Genomic DNA, 20,623 nt, shown 5'->3' with positions numbered 1-20,623 from the left:
AACACTCTTTTTTTAAAATCCTTTGGGTGTGTGATTTTGTTTCTCGCCGACTTCTGTACAGTGGATACGCTGTCATGTCCAAGTACACTGAATTATCTGTAGGCGTGCGTGTCTTGTTGTGTGACAGCTCTGCCCTAAAAGCATTTTATTAGACACCTCTTCCAGCACTAACTGGCACACGACGCTCCTCCAACCGATGCGTCACTTCCAAGAGCGCTGGGACAACCAAACTGGCTCCGGTCTTCTTGCCTGAGCCGATCTTCAGCTGCCTGTGTTGAAATCTACATTCTGGTTGAATTGTGTGTTTTTCCCCGGATCCAGTAAAGGACTGATTTTTTTCTTCTCTTTTTTGGCTTTTCCACCTGATAGAGAGGACGTGTGTTTCTTTGGAGCCTTTTACGCATGCAGGGAGACCACTGGTGACACCTGATCGACTGGCTTTTCCGCGCACATTGGCCCGGGAGCTTCAGGCGAATCAAGGAGGGAAACAGCAGATACTCGGTCAATACTCGGCCTGTGCTGTTGGTTTTGTTTGGGTGTGTGCGCGCTTCATTTGTGGGGTTGTAGCCCAACCAAAGCCATGGTCCACTGCGCAGGCTGCGAGAGGCCTATTCTGGACCGCTTTCTGCTCAACGTGCTGGATAGAGCCTGGCACGTCAAATGCGTGCAGTGCTGCGAGTGCAAATGTAATTTGACAGAGAAATGTTTTTCACGAGAAGGGAGACTGTACTGCAAAAACGATTTCTTTAGGTAAGATCGGTTAGGAGACAGAAAAACTCTTCAGCTGTGTTTCTGTTTACGAATGTGTCTGATTTTATGTCACGAGCTAGACTGTGAAAGCAGAAGGAAGTTATAACATAAATACATTTAAATAGCAGAACAAATACTGATGGGGCATCATCAATCATTGAAGCCCAACGATTATATTTAGCTGAAAATCATTTGAAGTCGTAGGAGTGCAGATCATTATTTGTATCTTCTACATTATTTACAACTTTTTAATTAGTTGTAAAGTATTGCTATACTATTGCCATGCCAGTAATTATTACAAACCCAGACTGCCTCTCATGCTTTTACAGACAAATAGTTCAAATATAAAATAAAAAATGCACATCTGTTGACTGCACACACAGATAACAAGTTCTTAGAATGAACGTTTCTGCTTTATTTATTTATTCTCTAAATAAATGGATAAACCAACCTGTCCGTGCCTGTAGCCGTGAGTGAGGACTTGGAGGCGATACGCTTTGATTAGGAGCGCGTAATTAAAAGCTTGTTAATTTGGATTCTTATGCTAAACAACAACAAAAGAGGGGCAGCAACATTAAACGCGTGTGCTCTCGCTCTCAGCGGGGAAAGAGGGGAGGGGAGTGGGGGTGCGTGTGTGTGTGTGGGGGGGTGTTGTTAGGATATCGAGGAAATCACACTTGGGGTGTGTTTTTTTACAGCGTGCAGGCAGTCGGGGCAGCGCACAGGATCAAACCCCGGCCAGAGGAGCCGCTGCCCGGTGTGTTTGCTCAGTCCGACTGAGGAGGACGTGATAAGTGGATTTGAATAGTAAACTAGTTGAAAAGATCAAGTCCGCAGACAATGCAATCACAGACGTGCAGTCAACAAGCAGTGCACACCACTCAATACACATGGCTTAACCGTCAATGGCAGGGCGATCATTTATTATTCCAAAGCAGCCTGATGTGTTAGACCTCTATATTTACTGAATTGCATCCTCCTATACATAACATATATGGTTTCATAATGAATACAAAAAGGTTGGAAATATAGAGATTTAATACTTAATACATTTACTAAAACAACTAACGCCAGCAGGTCTATACAGAGGTGAGCAATGGCCGCAGGTGGAAGGAAAGCACATGTTATTATTTTCAATATTTAGAAAATTAAAAAGATTTAGCTCATGCGCAATATCCCTACATTTTATTTGATAATTATGTATTTATAGAGCGCCATTGCCCAACGTGTGCTTATGTATATATTTAAACTTGGCATACAATACGAAAACACATTTTTAAATATGTTATTATTATTATTGTTATCATTATTATTTATTTAGTCTTAATTCTGGCAGTCCATAAAGCGTTTTTAAACTTTCAATCTGAATATAATACAATACGAATCTGGAGTTTATCTAAAGATTATATGATTTCATGTTAAAAACAAATAATAATATATATATATATATATATATACGTGATAAAATGATCATTACAGGTTTAATGTATGTCTGCACCTTATAATAAACCGTGTAAAGATTGTCCAGAGACAATGTGAATCTATATTTTGTTTAATATTGCTCTTTGCGTCACCATCATCTCAGCCTGGCCACCAAAACCTGACTAGGCGTTGATGTTAGATGTTTGTTTATAATTTGTGTATAATACGTATTTGATAACAAAAATAACCATCTCCTTCTTCCTCCCGCAGACGGTTCGGTACAAAGTGTGGCGGCTGTTCGCAAGGCATTTCTCCAAACGACTTGGTTCGGAGGGCCCGCAGCAAAGTGTTTCACCTCAACTGCTTCACCTGCATGATGTGCAATAAGCAGCTCTCCACCGGCGAGGAGCTCTACATCATAGACGAGAACAAATTCGTTTGCAAAGACGATTACCAAAACAATGCCAGTGTAAAAGACGCCAGCCTCCTCTCAGGTGCGTGTGTGTTCGCAGTTCGTGTGTGTGCGCGCGAGGCAAGGCGGGGTAAATTGTGATGGATGTAATGTGTTCAGCCCCGCAGTGGCTTCATCATTTCCATGACCAGGACTTAGACGGCATTCAGAGGATACGATTCAGCACCACTCACAGTCCATTGTCTGTTGCTCATTCGGTTCACAAATATATATTTTCAGTTCAAGCCTTTTATTTTCTCACCAAGCTCGTTGGGCATTTATTGTAAATGTGTGTTCCATAATATGTCATGTAGGGATTTTTATGAAGTTGGTTTGCACGTTTTACTGAATATTAAAGTCTCTTTAATAGAGGAGAAAAACACACCAGCTGGTTTTTAAAAGTGAATAGAATGTTCCTGTTTGTACACGTTTGTGTTCATCTTGGTCAAATAGAAAAACAGTTTAAAAACATGAACTTCATTTTAAGAATTATTGTTGGTGGTAGTTTGAATCACCGACTTAAGGTCACAATTCAGCCACCTTCAATGAATGACTGCACCGCTGCGGACATATACTTTTGTTCTTTATGACTCGAGCCTCATATTTCCCATGTTTTGGAGAATCGCTCTGCTTATTCTAATTCCCATATGTCGTTTCTTTAGTAACGGCCTGCAGCGACCCCAGTTTATCACCGGACTCTCAAGACCAGCTACAGGACGACGTGGTCCTAAAGGACACGGAGTCCGCCGCCCTGTCCGACAAAGAAACTGTTAATAACGAGAACGACGACCAGAACGTCGGAGGGAAGCGGCGCGGCCCGCGGACCACCATCAAGGCCAAACAGCTGGAGACGCTGAAGGCGGCGTTCGCTGCCACCCCCAAACCCACCAGACACATCAGGGAGCAGCTGGCACAGGAGACCGGCCTCAACATGAGGGTCATCCAGGTAAAGAAACTGAGTTCTGATAATGCTCTGCTGGATTCTCCATCGTATGTCACGATGACTTCATTCATTAATTAACCACCAAATAAAGATGGAGTCCATATTTACTAAACGCGTGGGTGTTTCCCCGCATGGCCAGAAACAGCAACCACTCTTGTAATTAAAGCTCTCACCATCCTCAGTCATTTTTATACGGTTCAATAGTAAATCATCAAAACGGGGATCTTCTGATTCTGTCTGAAATATAGAAATGATATTCAGGGGACACCCAAGGGTCGAGGAGGTGGGCTCGCGCCTTTTCGGTTTTATAGGGTGTTACGCACCCATTAAAAAGTGTGATGTAACAGCTTATATTTTATGGAAAAATGTCCCTGCCAAGCTGCCAGACTGCCATGACCATGCAGGCCTCAACTCATCAGAGAGGCTCCCCCCCCCCACCCCACCATCACCCTCACATCCTTCACCCCTCTTTAAAGGAGGCCTCTTGCCTTCAAACTGCGCGGTCACATTGAATTCATTAGGCCAAAGATTGGCTGACGCACGAGGGTTGATTTGGAAACGGGTAATTTATATGGGTATTTTTGATTCTTGGCGCTGCAAACGGGGCGAAGTCGCCAACTGGCGCTGGGATGCTGGGGGCGCTGGGAGTCCTGGCACAGCGCTGCCATCACGTTTTGCGACCACGTTTAGCCATGCTGTGAGCATTTCCAGCCAAGCGGAAAGACAGAAATCTGTTTCAAGGGTCTTCAGATTGTCTCCTCGGAACTCGGAACTACAGCAGGGCCACACTCAGTTAAACAAAGAGCAAAGACAGAAAACTAAAAAGCATGATTATTATTATTACTATTATCGATTTAGTGTTGGGGGACTGTTTTATTTTGTTCTTTCGCTGCACCCCCCCCCCCCCCCCCACACACACACCTTTTTTTATCGGCGCATCAAAGTATTGATTGGGAACTATTAGGAATTATAAATTCATGAGACAAAAATAAAACCACCCATCAGGAATAATAACAGACCTACTCCCGGAATGCAGATCTTTTAGTTTTCAAAGATGTTTTTATTTCCTTTTCTTTAGTCCTACTGTGGATACGGCTGCGGGCAGATCACAGGTAAAAAGGCTCAGCAGATTAATGGCGATAAAATGAAAGTGGCAAAGTAAGGGTATCTAATATGTATGAGCATGAGGGGTAGAGGGAAGCGCGTAATTAAAGGAAGCCGGTCTATAGATTAGGAAATGATAACCTCCAAGAGCTCGGTAATATATTGGTAACAACCCTCCTATTAAGTATTAATTGGATATTTTAAGCCCCCGCTGCTGCAGCCTTCGGTCGGAGTAAATGGAGGGTTAAAAGATCATTAAGGAGGTTAGATGTGACTCTCGCTCCTGTAACGATAATTGGGCGCCGTTCTCGCTGCCGCAGAGCCGCGCGGATTTAACGCACCGGCTCATCACGCACGCCGCAAAAGAACACAGACAGCCCGGTTATTTACTCTAATAAGAAGCCAACGTGGTGCAACTGCCAAGGTAAACATGACACCTAATTACACTTTGCTTTGTATGGCGGAGAATTTACACAGTGAGGTTTATTTGCACGTTCCAAAACAAATTCACGACGTGCATTAAAACAACGAACATATTTATTCATACATTTCTGCCTCCAAAAATTCACACCAAAGCAGCCCTCACCACGCCATCACCTCCATTTCTCACTCTCCTCCTATCTCTCACGCACAATATTGACGTGCAATCAAAATGGCGTCAGAAGCTTATTGCATGATTACTGAGTGACATGAGCTGTGTGTATGTGTGTGTGTGTCCAGGTCTGGTTCCAGAACCGACGTTCCAAAGAGAGGCGTATGAAGCAGCTGAGCGCGCTGGGCGCCCGAAGGCACGCGTTTTTTCGGAGCCCACGGCGGATGAGGACGCTGGTGGACCGGCTGGAGCCCGGGGAGCTGATCCCCAACGGGCCCTTCTCCTACTATGGAGGTATGCGTATACATTATACTTTGTCATGAGAGAAAAATGTTTTTTAACGTCCTGGAAAGTGTTTTTTTCTCATGGAACTTTTTCATGTTAACAGTTAACATGTTAAAATGACAATTCGTGTGATTTTCTCCTCTTCAAGCACATTTTATTTAACATATATCAAGATATCATTTGTGTGTTTCCTTATTTCCTCCATCATGTATTTTCTATTCTCCTGTCATATCCTGATTCTGAACAAGGCCCCATCTCATCTGTACATATCACCTAAAGGAAGTACAGCACCATGTAAAGGCAGAGCTGTCTAAGCTCTGCCTGAGCAGCCTGAACAAAAATCTTCATGTTGATTTAGTACACAAAATTAAAAAAATTAAAATATATAAAATAAATAAATAAATATGCAGTGATTTTCAGTATGGCACATTTGTATATACAGCAGTGAGGCTCTTACTTCTTAAAACAAATTAGCTTGTGAAATATTCAGTTTGGGTGACTTGGTCCATAAGTGCTTAGAAATCAGTGGACAATGACTTAAATAGACTTGAAGTTAGTTTACATCTCAGTGATTTGATGGCACAGTTTTGCTTCAAATGCTTTGAAATATCTGATCATTTTCAGAGAATTTCATTTGCGCTCGGGCCTTTGTCCTTTCTGCTGAAGCAAAAAGTCTAACACTATTCTGCTGAACTGGAAAAAAAAATCGGTCTCAGTAGTCGAATCGCTGATGAAATGGCCCTCATTTTAATTAATTTTGTGGCCACGTTGTTCTCCCCACCCAATTGGAGTTTTGATTTAAGTGTAACGTGCTCTGTGACTAATGTAGTACGGCGAGGGTCTCTCTTGCTCTCTAATACAAATCAAGCTACGTATATTCAATGAATTCCTCAATGTCTCAGAATCATTTCTGCTAACCATTGTTCTTATAACTAATGTTGATTTTTTCTTGGATCTGCAGATTATCAAAGCGAGTACTACGGCCCGGGAGGGAACTATGACTTCTTCCCTCAGGGGCCTCCGTCATCGCAGGCCCAGACCCCAGTCGATCTCCCATTTGTGCCCTCCTCAGGCCCCACGGGCACCCCCCTCGGAGGTATGGACCACCCCTTGCCGGGCCACCACCCCTCCAGCGAGGTGCAGCGCTTCTCTGATATAATGTCCCACCATCCGGGGGACTCTCCCAGCCCAGAGCCCGGCATCCCAGGACCCCTGCACAGCATCTCCTCCGATGTGTTCGGCCCTAGTCCGCCCTTTACCTCACTGTCGCTGAACGGCAGCGGATACAGCAACCACCTGTCCCATCCGCCCTCGGAAATGAACGAGGGCACTGTGTGGTAGCTTAGAGAGAGTGGACTCTACCGATGAGAGATTCTGTAACAGAGGGTGGTGAGGTTTGATGGTGTTGGGGAATGGGTCGAGTAGGGAAATGGATATCGACAGGGTTAGGGCAACGCCATTGAATTGAATTTTGTTCACATTTATTTTTCCAGTTGATTTGTTGATCTTTTTTGTGGGAAAACGTATCTGGCATAATGCTCCAAAGCATTGTCTTCGGTATTGTGTTTGGGTGTGTAAATTGCCTCTTTCGACCCCCCTCCCTGCATCTACAACTGGACTCACAAAAAAAATGGGCGAGACTGCTGAACTGCCCCCCATTCCCCCCCCCCCCCCTCCCCTTTTTTTGGGCCCCTGGGGCACCCTGTCACCCCTCCTGACTCCTGTCAGTGGCCCGGTATAGCGACCAAACCCCCTAACACTCACCGGTGGGGTACAAAACAACCCGCTGGAAATCTCCTATAGCATGTCCCAAACACAAAAACATCATTAGCTACTGTCAAAGACTTCAATAGCTTTACAGAGGGAATAAAGGGGCAGAGGGTTGATCGTGTGCAGACCTGGGACTCTAGGAAGGCTGAGCGGCATTGAGACTGTGTTCGAGGTATGAGCCTTGTCCCTTGTATTTATTCAGAAGCTCCTCAGACCTCTTTGCCTCTTAAGGCTCTGCCATACTGACACTTAACCTTTTTGACACCATGCTTCGGAAGGCCAGAGGAAATGACAGTTTTCCCTTCATCTGGACTATTTGTTTCTTTTTTTTTCCTTTTTTCTTCGCGATTTCAGAATTTCCACCAAATCTGAAGAAGGTCGCCTTGAAAAGGCAAACTGTAAAAACCCTCTACGGATTGCAAACCCTTTATTTAAAATGGAAGTGAACTTGAAATGTTGAAATGAAGTCTACCTTCTAAAATTCTTTTAGAAGGTTCTAAATGGGACTTAGAGCAGTCAACTGTTTACGTAATCTATTTAATTCAGGAGTCCAGAAGTCTCGAAAACCATGTTTTAGAACCTCTCGATCCATATAAAAATGTTCCAAGCAACCAACCAAACTTTTGTATTGATTTCATTTATATTGTATGGAGATAAAAACACATTTGCTGGGGTTGTGGTTCACTGTGCTAGTTTGTACAAGATGTTGTTTACAAAAAAAGGTTAAAAATACAATAAAAACATAAAGTAGACATTTGCCAAATAAAAAAATAGCACAAATACTGTTAAAGTGCTTTGCGCCTTCATCTGCAGAACGTGTTGAGACAAAATGTGTTAAAGGAGTAATTTACTTATTTTTTAGTCTGCTGACGATACATTCATAAAATTGTTAATATAACATACTTAGACAGGTTTTATTTTTGTGTCTTCAAAGGAGAAAAATCCAAACTATTATAAATTGATGGTCAAATATGCAGCTAGTAGCTGCTACATCTCTTTGAACATCTCTTTTATTGTTCCAATAAACCTAAGCTTATGTGACCTCCAGTGCATATTAGACCATTCACTGTATAAATACAACATGTCGACAAAAATGTGTTTTTAATAAAACTAGAAAATATACTTATGAATTTCTTAACATATTTTCTGTGGAGCAACTATCCTTACAGTATATCCTTACATTTCAGTGTATTATGTGTCACACGGTGTAAGTGCAGCCGTACTTCACAGGGTTCCTGTGAGCCAGTTATCAGGACAGTGTCACTCATTTCATGATGAACGCTTTTTGTCTTCATGTCTAAATTTCATTCGCGTGGAGTGTAAAATAATTGGCATTTGCCGACATGTTGACAGGTTAACCATTCTGATTAATGTTAGTCAGAAACGTTGAGTGAAATCGAAACGGCAGTTGGTGGAAAGTCATGAAAAAAAACAAAGAAAAAAAGGAGTCCAAATGAGAACGTAGAAGCAGCGTCTACAGAGTCATGCTTTGAAGTATGACTTGTGCAATGCTAATCCTAAAATGTCAACAAATGGTTTTCTTTTGTTGTTCGTTGACTAATCATAAGCAGTTAGCTGTGCAACTGTGAAGGACAATGATGAAATTGCTGTGACCGCAGCTCTCCTGCTTGTTATGCTTTTATTAGCCTGCTTCTACATTATTATTCCCTGCAGCTTGCTGTTCTCGCCATGCGGTCTGACAGCTGGGAGGGCCTTTTCCGAACTTATTTCGGTGAACACAGCCGTAATAACAATCAAGAAGCCCAAACACTGAGGCATGATCTTTTGCAGGAAGGATGAAAAAAGTATTCACACTTGTAGGGAAACGAGTCGGGCGGTGGGATTGTGGCATGAATCTGAGGGAACCTTTATCTCCCAAACCCGGCATGTGCACTTAGGACCATATATGCAATCCTAGTTTTCTCCCCTGCCTCCAGACTGTAATCCACCATGAATTAATCATGGTCTTGAGAGTCAACCAAGCTTGGGGATGTGGGGTGGAAGGTGGGGGTGGAGGGTCTGTGGAAGGATATAGGTCTCTGTTGAGCCCCTGGGCTTAGCCCCCCCTGTGGTAACACCGTGCACCGGCGACTGACCGCCCCCGGGGCAACGGCTCTTTAAATTCAAATTCCTATTGATCGCTCATCAGCTGTTGGTGCAAACTGACCTTGTAGTCCAACGCTGGAGAAATAAAGCAATTCTTAACAGCATTGAATGGGTCTTAAATGAGATTTTAAATCTCTGAGTCAGGACGTTTGAATAGCCCACACACCCACTGGGATCCCAAGTAAGTGTATGTGCATGTGTGTGTGATGATGAGAGGGGTGACGGGGGGATACATGCTTAGAGGGGGGTACCAAATATACAAAATGGTACTTTAGGGTACAACAGGGGCCAAAATATTGAGCCAATAGGAAGATCATGCCCAGCAGGCGAGCACTGAGATACTTTCGTTCAAACTGAGAAGGTTTTTATTTTGAACGCCTCTCCATATGAGGAGCATTTGGCTGCTAGTTTTAAATGCAAGTGGCTCAGCTGGAAGTGTACCCTCACGTAAGCACACAAACATATGGCACCGGTCCTCGTCTCTCCTCAAACAAACAACACATGTTGGGGGAAGCCAATCTCTTGGCCAAGAATGAGAAAATGCTGTTAATCAATGGAGCAGGTTGGTTGATCGCTGAGCCACATTTCCCTGGATCAACACTCAGCGAGTGGGTGATACACAGTCATGTAGCAGCCTGACGAGCTGTTTGTTTTGCCACCTCATTATTCTTTACACTTCCTCCTCCTAGAGTAACGATAGAGTAAAGATATAAGGAGATGTTTAACTGATAGGACCAATTCTTTTAAGGTCTTGTTCAGGGGTAGTTTGTTTTACAAATAATGCCTGATTTCCTCTCAGGCTACATCCACACTACTACATTTCCGTTTTAAAACTCATATCTTTTGCTAAATTTACACCTAGTCCACACTACTCTGGAGTTTAAAAACCCAAAATCGGAGGGGTTTGGAAACGCTACCTACTCCGTGTAAGTTGGAAAACTCAGGGGTTGCATGGTGGTGTGGACAGACACAGAGACCTTTGAAAACGATGACATAGACACCCATGTTCGCTACTTGATTGGGTGTTCACAGTCATGACGCGGCCTTCCCTGATTTGTCACGAGTGTGAGAACAGAAACCGGCGTGTTGGTATGGATGGAAATCATTTAGAAAACGATGATGAAACGGCAGAGTGAACGTAGATCATATTCGTTTTAAATCCCTGGTTTTAAACGGAAACGCATTAGTGTGGATGGAGCTTTAGAGGTCTAATTCAAGAGGGATTCAACTTATCGCCAGACCAAAACTAAATATTTTCCTTCTCTGAATATCCAAACCCCAATAGCTCTTTTTAAGACAAAATAATTTGCGGGACAGACTTTGTTTTTGTTGAATACACAGAAATGTAAATATAATCAGCCACCATCAATGAACAGGAAATAGAGAAATAGAGAATAGAGAAAGTCAAACATACAGTAAGCACCAGAAAATCCAGGTAAAAGACAACAAAAGGAATGGATGGAAACAGAATCTAAATAAATTCTTATGCAGATAATAAGTGATTCCTGCATGAATAATCAACTTTTATTTCAGACTCATGAGTCCATATAGTATCAAAAAAAACAACAACAAACAAATACAACAACAATATATAAAGTACAATACGAGGACACCAAGACACAAGTGTAATCATTGCAGTTAAAAAAAAGTCACTCGTTGTTAAAAACATACAGACATTTGTTCCAATGTTTCCAGAAACAAGAAGTATATCTTGTGTCACTTTGTGTTGGATCAGTTCAGGCTTTTATAATTACATTTTCTGAGTCATTTAACCGACATTTAAATTTGTAAATAAAATTCCTCAACACAGCATGGAAGGAACATTACGACTCACAAACATATGACTTGCACTCGTCCATCTTGGAAGCTTGAGCAAGATTCTAAAAGCATCATTAAATGGCCCTGAGTCTTCTTCATGTTGGCTTTACTACAGCTGCACCACAGGTGGGCTGTGAGTACAGTCGGCTCTGAAGAGAGCTGTTTTAACATCATCTGTACACATATGAAATTAAGTGCCAGCATATTAGCTTGAGCATACAATTTGCAACACATCGTCATCATCACTGAGGTCATTCCTGATGATGTGACCCAAATATTTCATTTTGTGCACCACATTTAGCTCTTGACCTCCCATACAAATGAGGGAAAATGTAGCTTCTGATCCTCCTTGGTTTTAGCAATCACGATAACACTCTTTTGAGAGTTGAACTTGATGTCATACTGCACGCCATACCGTGAGCAGACTCTGAGCAACTGCTGTAAACCAGCGCTATAAGGAGACAGGACCACTAAGTCATCAGCGTACATCAGATGCTTAACAAGACTTTCCCCACCATACATCCTGTCTTACACTCTTTTAGTTTTTTCGAAAGATCATCCATATATAGATTAAAAAGAGCAGGTGACAGTATTCTACCTTGTCGGACGCCATTGGTCACTCGGAAGGGTGCAGATACACGCTGACCCCACCTAGCTCGCATGGTTTGATGTGAATACCAAAAGTGCAAAAATCCTAGTCCAGTATGGAGGGACCCCTCACTCTTGTAGCTTGATAAACAATTTACCATGATTAATTCGATCAAAAGCTTTAGATGCATCCAGGAAACACATAAACATTGTAGAGTTATGTCTCCTGTACTTACTAACAACTTCCTTCAGTGCGTATATGCATAAATCTGTGCTATGTTTACTTTTAAAATCAAATTGATTGTCAGTGGTTATTATGTATTCTTGAAGCCTATCTAAGAGAATTCGTTCTAATACTTTAGAGAGTACACTAGCCAGAGCAATTGGTCGGTCATTTTGAATATGAATAGAATTCAGCATTCATTCTTTCGATCTACAAAAAACTACCTGTCCAGGTAATTAAAGAAATGAAGAGAAATATGTGACCTTGTTTCCTACAGTTTGGGAAATTGTATTGTAACCATTTTCGAAATAAAAAAATAATAAAAAAATAGATAGTGATTTCAATTTGTCATATTTTATTATTCAGCTAACTGTTTCAATGAAAAAAACATTTTTTTAAATGCTGACTTCTCCACAATGCTGGGAATAAATTAGTCCCATAAACTGCCCTAAAAATAATGATACATTGAGTCTAACAATGCCGGATTCAGCTTAGAAAATACCCACCAGGAAAATGACCCAGGACATGATCTGATGGTGCTCAATGGTACGGCCCTGGTTGGAGATGCATTCAACAATTTTACAGCCGTTAAAGAGTGTGTAAACAAATAAAAGTGAGCAGTGACAAACACCAAGGTTTAGAGTATTTCTCGGTCAGTCAAAGCAAGACTTAAATCAGCTGTTGTAACCAGGTTACAGAATCCGGAGTTGCTTCATCACATTAAAGTAAGATGTCGTTTCTGGGTTAGAGTTAGTTTGGGTGGGAACGTATCCAAGATGACCCATTTCCCGATTCCGTTTCTTTAGATTTATAGTTAGCAACATTGGATAATAATGGATAATAATGCCAGCCACTATAAGCTCCATGCCAGTATACACTTGCCAGTTTATAATGGCTAAAACAGATGCATTGTAATACAGCAAGTCTGCAATACATTCAACCTGGATGAAGGTTAAAATATTCAGTTTTCTATTGTAACTATTTTGGATATGTGATGATTTAAGGTCATTTTGGAGGCTGTAGTTTGTGCTGCCACTGTATTGATTTGTATCTCGTTATACTAACCAATGTTTCAATTATTTTGTCCACCCCATTTATACCAGTGAGCTTAGGCTAAGTAACAGAAACGACTCTCTCTGTAATGCAACACATCATGGCCTCTACAACGGCTGAATGGGTTCATCAAAAGCCAAATCTTCACCTCCAAAATTAATTTCAATTTGATTCAATTACATATTTTTTTTATAACCTCAAATCACAAATTTGCCCCATAGGGCTTTACAATCTGTACAGCATATGACATCCCCTGTCCCTGGATCCTCACATCTCACCCCAAGAAATGTACAGTGGTCTTCGTATATTTTAATTATCACTTATCTCTTACTTTGACCCAGTTCAGATCAAAAGCCCTGTTGTGTGTGCACTACCATAGTGTAATGACACAGCAGTTTTCCTGCTGGAATATATGCATTGGCTCATGCAGTGCTTTAGCTACATTATAGAGAAATACTTTACTAAGAATACTATTTAGAGTTAAATCACAGCAGGGGGAGACCAAATTAAATAAACGCTGCATGAAAGGAGCACGAACTAAATGAGAGTGACCAAGTATACAATTACAGCAAAAAGATCAGATTCAAATTCCAACTGACAGGAGGCCAAACTAAAGAACACTTTTACGGTACCTCTTTGTCAGCAAGTTGTCTGTGTAGTTGCAAAATTCTGGAGACTTTTTCTATTCAAATATGAAACAATCCCACATTTTGACAGAAAATGTGGAATTGTTTCAAGTCATTTTTATAGTTATTAAGGTCTTTACACAATGGGGGCATGACAAAAAAAAAACACAAAAATGCAAAATACCTGCCTGCAAATATTTCACACCAAAACTATTCATACCGACAGCGATGCCAATTTGCGACAGGTTACCTCAAGCGTGTAAAGGCCTTTAGTTGTAATGTTGCCAGATCTCTGCCATAGCTGATACATTCTGTGCATTGAACCACAACAACAAATGAACAACCTTTGTAACATGTTTGTTACCATGTTTTTACTCCAGATGGCCTTTGCACTCTGTGTTTTGGGCTGTTAATGTTAACCCTATCCTCATGCAGTGAAAACGTAAGAGGGTGAGATATCAATAGAGATTTTGATATTAACTCAGAAATATAATCTAGATATACATAGTTATTTCCGTAGCTAGTTAGCCTCAGTGACCTTCAGAGTACACTGGTGTAGATATTACATTTAGTTAACAGCTGACATCTTGAGACTGACACTGATTCTTTGACACAAGTTTACCAGGTAGATGACTAAAAACACAGTTTTACCTTTAACTGGTGAATAAATAATGGAACATATTGAGCTCATGTCTGCCTTTAGTGTAGCTTGCTCCTGTGAAAATGTGCATAAATATGCCTCAAATTTGCTTTCCAGAATCAGTAGAAAACGGAATGTTTTACTTATAATTGGTATGTAACCCATTGCAGTACAATTTACATAAAGAAATTGCCCATGTAACAAACAATGCGTTCACCCAGGGAGGAAAGTATAGTCGTTTAGCAAAGTGGAAAGTACTAATTTCCCCCTGGAGGATGTTCTGATAGTATGTGAGGTCTGTAGGTTGACCTGATTAGCACAGAGCATGGAGTGTGTCTACACCATCTGACCCACTGAGTGATATTCATTTGTCATTCACATATTGGAGACCAACTGCTGTGTTTTTTGCTCAGGGCAAGGGTTTTCTCAATGAGTTGTTTGTGTATGATTGCACTGGCAATTTCCCACCGTGATATTACATGGAATACACACTTAAGTGCAAAATCTGTTTCGAATTTGCTTGGCTGGTGTATTTCCTTATTAAATGAACAGGTTGTGGGAAATGCTCTTTGTCTGAAATAGCTATTTGAAGGTTTTCTATATGATATTCAGAGCATTAATACAGTGTAAGCACCGTTAGCTGCGAGCTGCCAAGCCAGAAACCATACACTTTCACACAACAGGACTTTCTGACTTGAGCTTGTCTTTTGGTTTTTCAGTCGGCTCCTGCCTCTCCCCAGTCACCTGATCCCAACCTGCCCAGTTCCCTCATTCACTTCCAAGTATATACAGTATACCTGGTCTACAACACTACCAGATCGTATTTTGTGCCAACATGCTCCCTATATACAGGGATGGGTCAAATGCAGTGGTCAAATTTCGTGTATGTGTAAATGTATATGACAATAAAAATGGTTTCTTCTTCTTCTTCTTTGCTCAAATGATAGTGAATTATTCCCACCTTTTTTTGATCTGTTTGCTTTTTGTGAATTTTCATGAGCAAACCTCTAACTTTTCCAATCTTACTTCCTCTGCACACAGAAAAAAAGGTTCTTAAATGGTTCTTTAAAAGGCAGTGTGGTTCCACGAAGAACCATAATAATAATAATAATAATAATACATTTTATTTATATAGCGCTTTTCATGACACTCAAAGACACTTTACATTAAAATCATCATATATAAAAACAATACACTAAAAACAGAGTACACAATAATAGTCACACGTTAAAAGCAGTTTTGAACAGGTGAGTTTTGATTTCTGATTTGAATGTGGAAAGGTCAGTGCAATCTCGGATGTTTTTGGGGAGAGAGTTCCAGAGGGAGGGGGCAGATATGGAGAAGGCTCTGTCGCCCCATGTCCGGTGCTTGGTCCTGAGTGGAAGGGACAGGAGGTTGGCATCAGAGGAGCGGAGCCGGCGGGATGGAGTGTGGTGGTGAAGCAGGTCGGTGAGGTAGGAGGGGGCCTGATTGTGGAGGGCTTTGTGAGTGAGGAGAAGGATTTTGTATTGGATCCGTTGTGGGACGGGGAGCCAGTGGAGGTTCTGGAGAACAGGGGTTATGTGGTCACGGGAGCGGGTGTGGGTGAGCAGGCGAGCAGCAGAGTTCTGGATGTACTGGAGTTTATTTAGGATTTTGGATGATGTGCCGTAAAGAATACTGTTGCAATAGTCAATTCTGGAGGTGATGAAGGCGTGGATCAGAGTTTCAGCAGCAGATGAGGAGAGTGATGGGCGGAGACGGGCGATGTTTTTTAAGTGGAAAAAGGCAGTTCTGGTGATTTGTTTGACGTGGTGTTCAAAGGAGAGGTTGCTGTCAAACATGACTCCAAGGTTGCGGATGTGTGGGGAGGGAGACAGAGTGGAGTTGTCAATTGTGAGGCAGAAGTTGTGACTGGTTTTAGTGAGGGATTTGGGACCGATGATGATCATGTCAGATTTATCACAGTTCAGTTTGAGGAAGTTGGTTTGCATCCATGATTTAATGTCAGTGAGGCAGTTGGTGAGAGTGGAGTGAGTAGCAGTGGTGATGGCTTTTGTGGAGATGTAGAGTTGGACATCATCGGCGTAACAGTGAAAGTGAAGTCCATGTTGACGTATGATGTTACCAAGAGGGAGCAAGTAGAGGATGAACAGAAGAGGACCAAGCACCGAACCCTGGGGGACGCCTTGAGACAGAGGAGCAGTGGAGGAGGTGCAGTTGTTGATACTGATGAACTGTTGTCTGTTTGTGAGATATGATTTAATCCAGGAGAGAGCAGATCCGGTGATGTTGAGGCAGGATTCGAGGCGGGAGAGAAGGATGCTGTGGTTGATGGTGTCAAAAGCTGCGGTGAGGTCGAGGAGGATGAGAATGTTGAGGTGACCAGCGTCTGAGGAGAGGAGGAGGTCGTTGGTGACTTTAAGGAGGGCTGTTTCAGTGCTGTGCTGTGAGCGGAAACCAGATTGAAATGGCTCGAACGGATCGTTGGAGATGAGGTGGGCTTTGAGTTGTGTGGCGACAATGCGTTCCAGTATTTTTGACAGAAAGGGAAGATTGGAAATGGGACGGAAATTGCTCATGGTGTCAGGGTCAAGTCCAGGTTGTTTGAGGATGGGGGTGACAGCCAGTTTAAGTGTGTCGGGGACTGAACCGGAGCTGAGGGAGGAGTTGATGACTGTGATGAGTGGTGAGATGGCTGGGAGACAGTCCTTGACCAGGTTAGATGGGATAGGATCCAGGATGCAGGTGGAGCTTCTCATTCCAGTTGTGAATTTAGGCAGCTCCAATGGGGACACAAGGGAGAACTGAGAAAGGGGCTGAGAGGTGGAGGGGGGGGGGCAGGTGGAGTGATGGAAAAGGCGGGGAGGTGTTCAGGTTGCTGTAGATGGTGTCAATTTTTGTTTGGAAAAAAGAAAGAAAATAGCTGCATTTGTTGACTGTGAAGGATGTGGAGGTGTTGTCCTTGGGTTTGAGAAGCTTGTTTATTGTAGAGAACAGAGCCTTTGGGTTAGAAGAGCCAGAGTGTATGAGGTGTGAGTAGTAGGTGGACCGGGCTGAGATGAGAGCGTCTTTGTACTGTTGAAGGTAGTCGGAGAGGGCTTGGAGATGGACTGTTAAACCGCTTTTCTTGCAGAGTCTTTCAAGCTGGCGCTTTCGAGATTTCATCTGGTGGAGTTCGGGAGTGTACCAGGGGGCTGAGTGTGTGAATAAGACAGTTTTGGTTTTGATGGGAGCCAGCTGATCCAGACAGGAGGAGAGTGTGTTATTGTAGTAGTCTACAAGATCGGAGGGATTATCAGACCGCGGGGCAGGTGTGGCAGACATGGTACTGGCAAGAGAGGCAGAAAGAGTTGTGGGGGAGATAGATTTGAGATTTCTGAAGGATATGTTGCGCTTAGCTTTCCCTCCCCTTACCAGCGCTTACCATCCCCTACTGAAGAACCATTTTATCTATTGGATGGTTCTACATGTTTTTCATGTGGTTCTTTGGGATATTAAATGGTTCTTTGGGATATTAAAGGGTTCTTTGGGATATTAGGGTTCTTAATTCATGTTTGAGTTGTTGAATCGTGGGGGATGGGATAAATTAGAAAAAAAACTACCTTGCATGATCTGGGTGTGGGGTAGTTAGCTGCCAGTTTATACGTATATATATATATATGTATATATGTATGTGTGTATATATGTGTATATATATATATATATATATATGTGTATATATATAAATATACATACATACATACATACATGTCGGTGTATCGGCCCTAAATAGCCTCTTCCCATATTAATAGCTGTGTTCCAGAAAATTCTAAGGGGAAAGTCATGAATGACAACATAAACCACCAATCACGATCATGAGATATCTGTCCGCCCGCCTACTTCCAAGTGACAGTCGTCCATCTGTCTGACTGACCACCAACGTCTTTTCAAACCAGTCGCCCGTAACTAACAGTGGTCGTGTAAGGTAAGTTGAAGCTTGGTTATTACAGGCAAATTATTGCTCTTTTTTGTCATGTCACAGCCATCTGTTATCCGAGTGTCTGAATAAGCTAAGGTAATGTTAGACTTTTAGTTTCAACAATCCTTAGATTGTTGAAACCGCTATGAGTTAATTTCGCATGTATTTCGTTTTCTAACGGTAACTTGACCATTAGTTAATTGCCTTTGTTAGTCTGCTAGTTGGCTGAAGCTAACGCTAGTTAGCTAGCTAACGTTAATTCGTTAGCCTAGATAGCGCGCGAAAATATATTTAATGTTAATTTAGCTATGCTGCTATGCGGAGATGTGAGTGAGTGGGCGAGCGAGGGAGAGGGAGCGGCGTTGTGGCTGCCGTCAGACAGAGCTGTGCTGATCCGTGCAGAGCTCAGTGAGCTGTAAAAACTGAAGGAAGCTGTGTACTATGAGCCACATTTTGTGATTATATGAATTATGTGGACCTTAAAGCAATTCCTGAATGTTGTGTAAATACACATTATTGACTGTAGTGCCACAAACGATCTTAAATGTATGATTTTTAACCAGCTGTGGAGGATGAAGCAGGACACTGTTTGAATAAGATTGTTTCTCAAGGAGAGCACAGGACATGTAACTTATACAGCAGACACTTATGTTCCAGCAGGTAAAAATAATGGATTTAATGTTGGTTGACCTTAAAATGTTGGTGCTTGTATCGTCTATGATTTGTCAGTTTGAAGGCAAATAAACATGTTGATGTGCTGTAGTACAAACAAGTGCAAAGAGATAGCTGTCGACAATTTTTGATAACAGTATACTTTTATCACACAGTCACTCATGAATAATGTGGACATATGTAGTCGTTGTGATGGTGAAGACCTCATTCAAGGATGTTCAGAATGTTAATTCCGAAACATGGACATGAGCCATGGCAACACATACCGACTTCGAACATGATTTTGGTCCAATAATGTTTCTCTCTGCCATAGATAATGAAGCAGATGGGCCTACACTTCTCCAGATGACTGAAAGAAAGTGAGCGAATCATTCCAAAAATGAAAGACCAAGTGAAGTTCCTGTCTGCTTTAGCGCAGCTGAAAGTGTGAGTTACGTTATACAGTGGAGCCATGTCATTTCAGTTAAAATTCTAAAGATTTACTTGTCTTGTTTTTGGTAGTTTTTTTACTTGTTGGCTTAAATTTAAATCAGATTTTCCTCCCCTTTAGCGGTGAAAGTGAAGCCCCTGTGAGTCAGAGAGCCCTAGCAGCCCAACCAATGATCAACTGTCAAGTCCGGTTTCCTCCAGCAGTCTTCACGGCACTGAACAACAAGGATGCAGCTCTGTTTGACCATTTGAGCCAAGACACAATGTCAGTTTGTGCCATAATAGAAGATGGCGACAGACACCAACACGTGTGATGCGTTATGTTGGGATCTAAAGGAGCGTGTTTGGGTTATCAGCATTTAAGAAACTGAATTCTTGACATCAATAGAATTATTGATGTATGTAACAATTATTAATGACTATTAATAACAACGGGGCACCACCCTGCGAACAGGGACCAATAACCAAACGATAAAACGAAGTCTCATAATTAGTAGTCACTCATAATGTCAATAGTCTGCGTATGACTATACATTCAGTGACAGTGAAGGTTTTAAGTTCGAGCACAGGCTACTACATACAGTCTTATCAAATACATATGCACAAGTAATCACAGACGACTGCTCCTTAAAGTATAACAGAGTTCATTAAATCAAAATAATAAATGATCAAATCAATTAATATTGCAACCAACAAACGTTATCATACAATTTTATATGCCTAAACTAAAGAATGAATAAAATGGATGAGGGTGTATGTCTGTGTGTGTGTGTGTATGTGTGTGTGTGGGTCTGTGGGTGAAAAGGAAGGAGAGTCTTACAGCTACCGCTAAAGACTACGAAGATGGCGGCGTCGAGTGACGCGGGCCAAAAGGGGAGGGGCCTTAAGATACTACAGCTAAAAACTACAAAGATGGCGGGGTCGAGTGACGCGGGCCAAAATGGCAGTGAGACTGCTGTATGTAATCACGTGTGCCTGGGCAGCACGTGTGTTGTGAGGCAATCGTTTCAACGGGGTTTCCCCAGGGGCAGAGATAGAAAGAGAGCAAAGGTGGGGGTCATGAATCAAACGTCTGCGTGCAGTCCGCGTTGTAGTGAGAATGGGGAAGTTGGCCGTATCGTACACAACGTGCCGTTGTCGGTAGAACTGCCAGCAGTTATGTACGATAGCCGAGATTCCACACTTCACTCACAGAGCTGATCTAATGAGGA

The 20,623-nt window shown here is 42.1% G+C and overlaps 1 protein-coding gene across 1 annotated transcript; it reads left to right on the top strand.

Moving 5' to 3' along the window:
• Positions 1–580: 580 nt before the first annotated feature.
• Positions 581–7,089, top strand: lhx1a (LIM homeobox 1a; the record flags this gene model as incomplete). The annotated part of the gene is made up of 5 exons (XM_079271662.1): positions 581–750; positions 2,443–2,666; positions 3,286–3,569; positions 5,391–5,556; positions 6,509–7,089. The coding sequence occupies 5 exons, from the start codon at positions 581–583 to the stop codon at positions 6,886–6,888; spliced, it is 1,224 nt and encodes a 407-aa protein (XP_079127788.1). The 3' UTR covers positions 6,889–7,089.
• Positions 7,090–20,623: the final 13,534 nt, after the last annotated feature.

The sequence above is a fragment of the Melanostigma gelatinosum genome, assembly GCF_949748355.1.
Source record: "Melanostigma gelatinosum genome assembly, chromosome: 7".
NCBI classification, from domain to species: Eukaryota; Metazoa; Chordata; class Actinopteri; order Perciformes; family Zoarcidae; genus Melanostigma; species Melanostigma gelatinosum.
The sequence above is the reverse complement of the archived record's forward strand: the minus strand, read 5'-3'. Positions and strand labels throughout refer to the sequence as shown.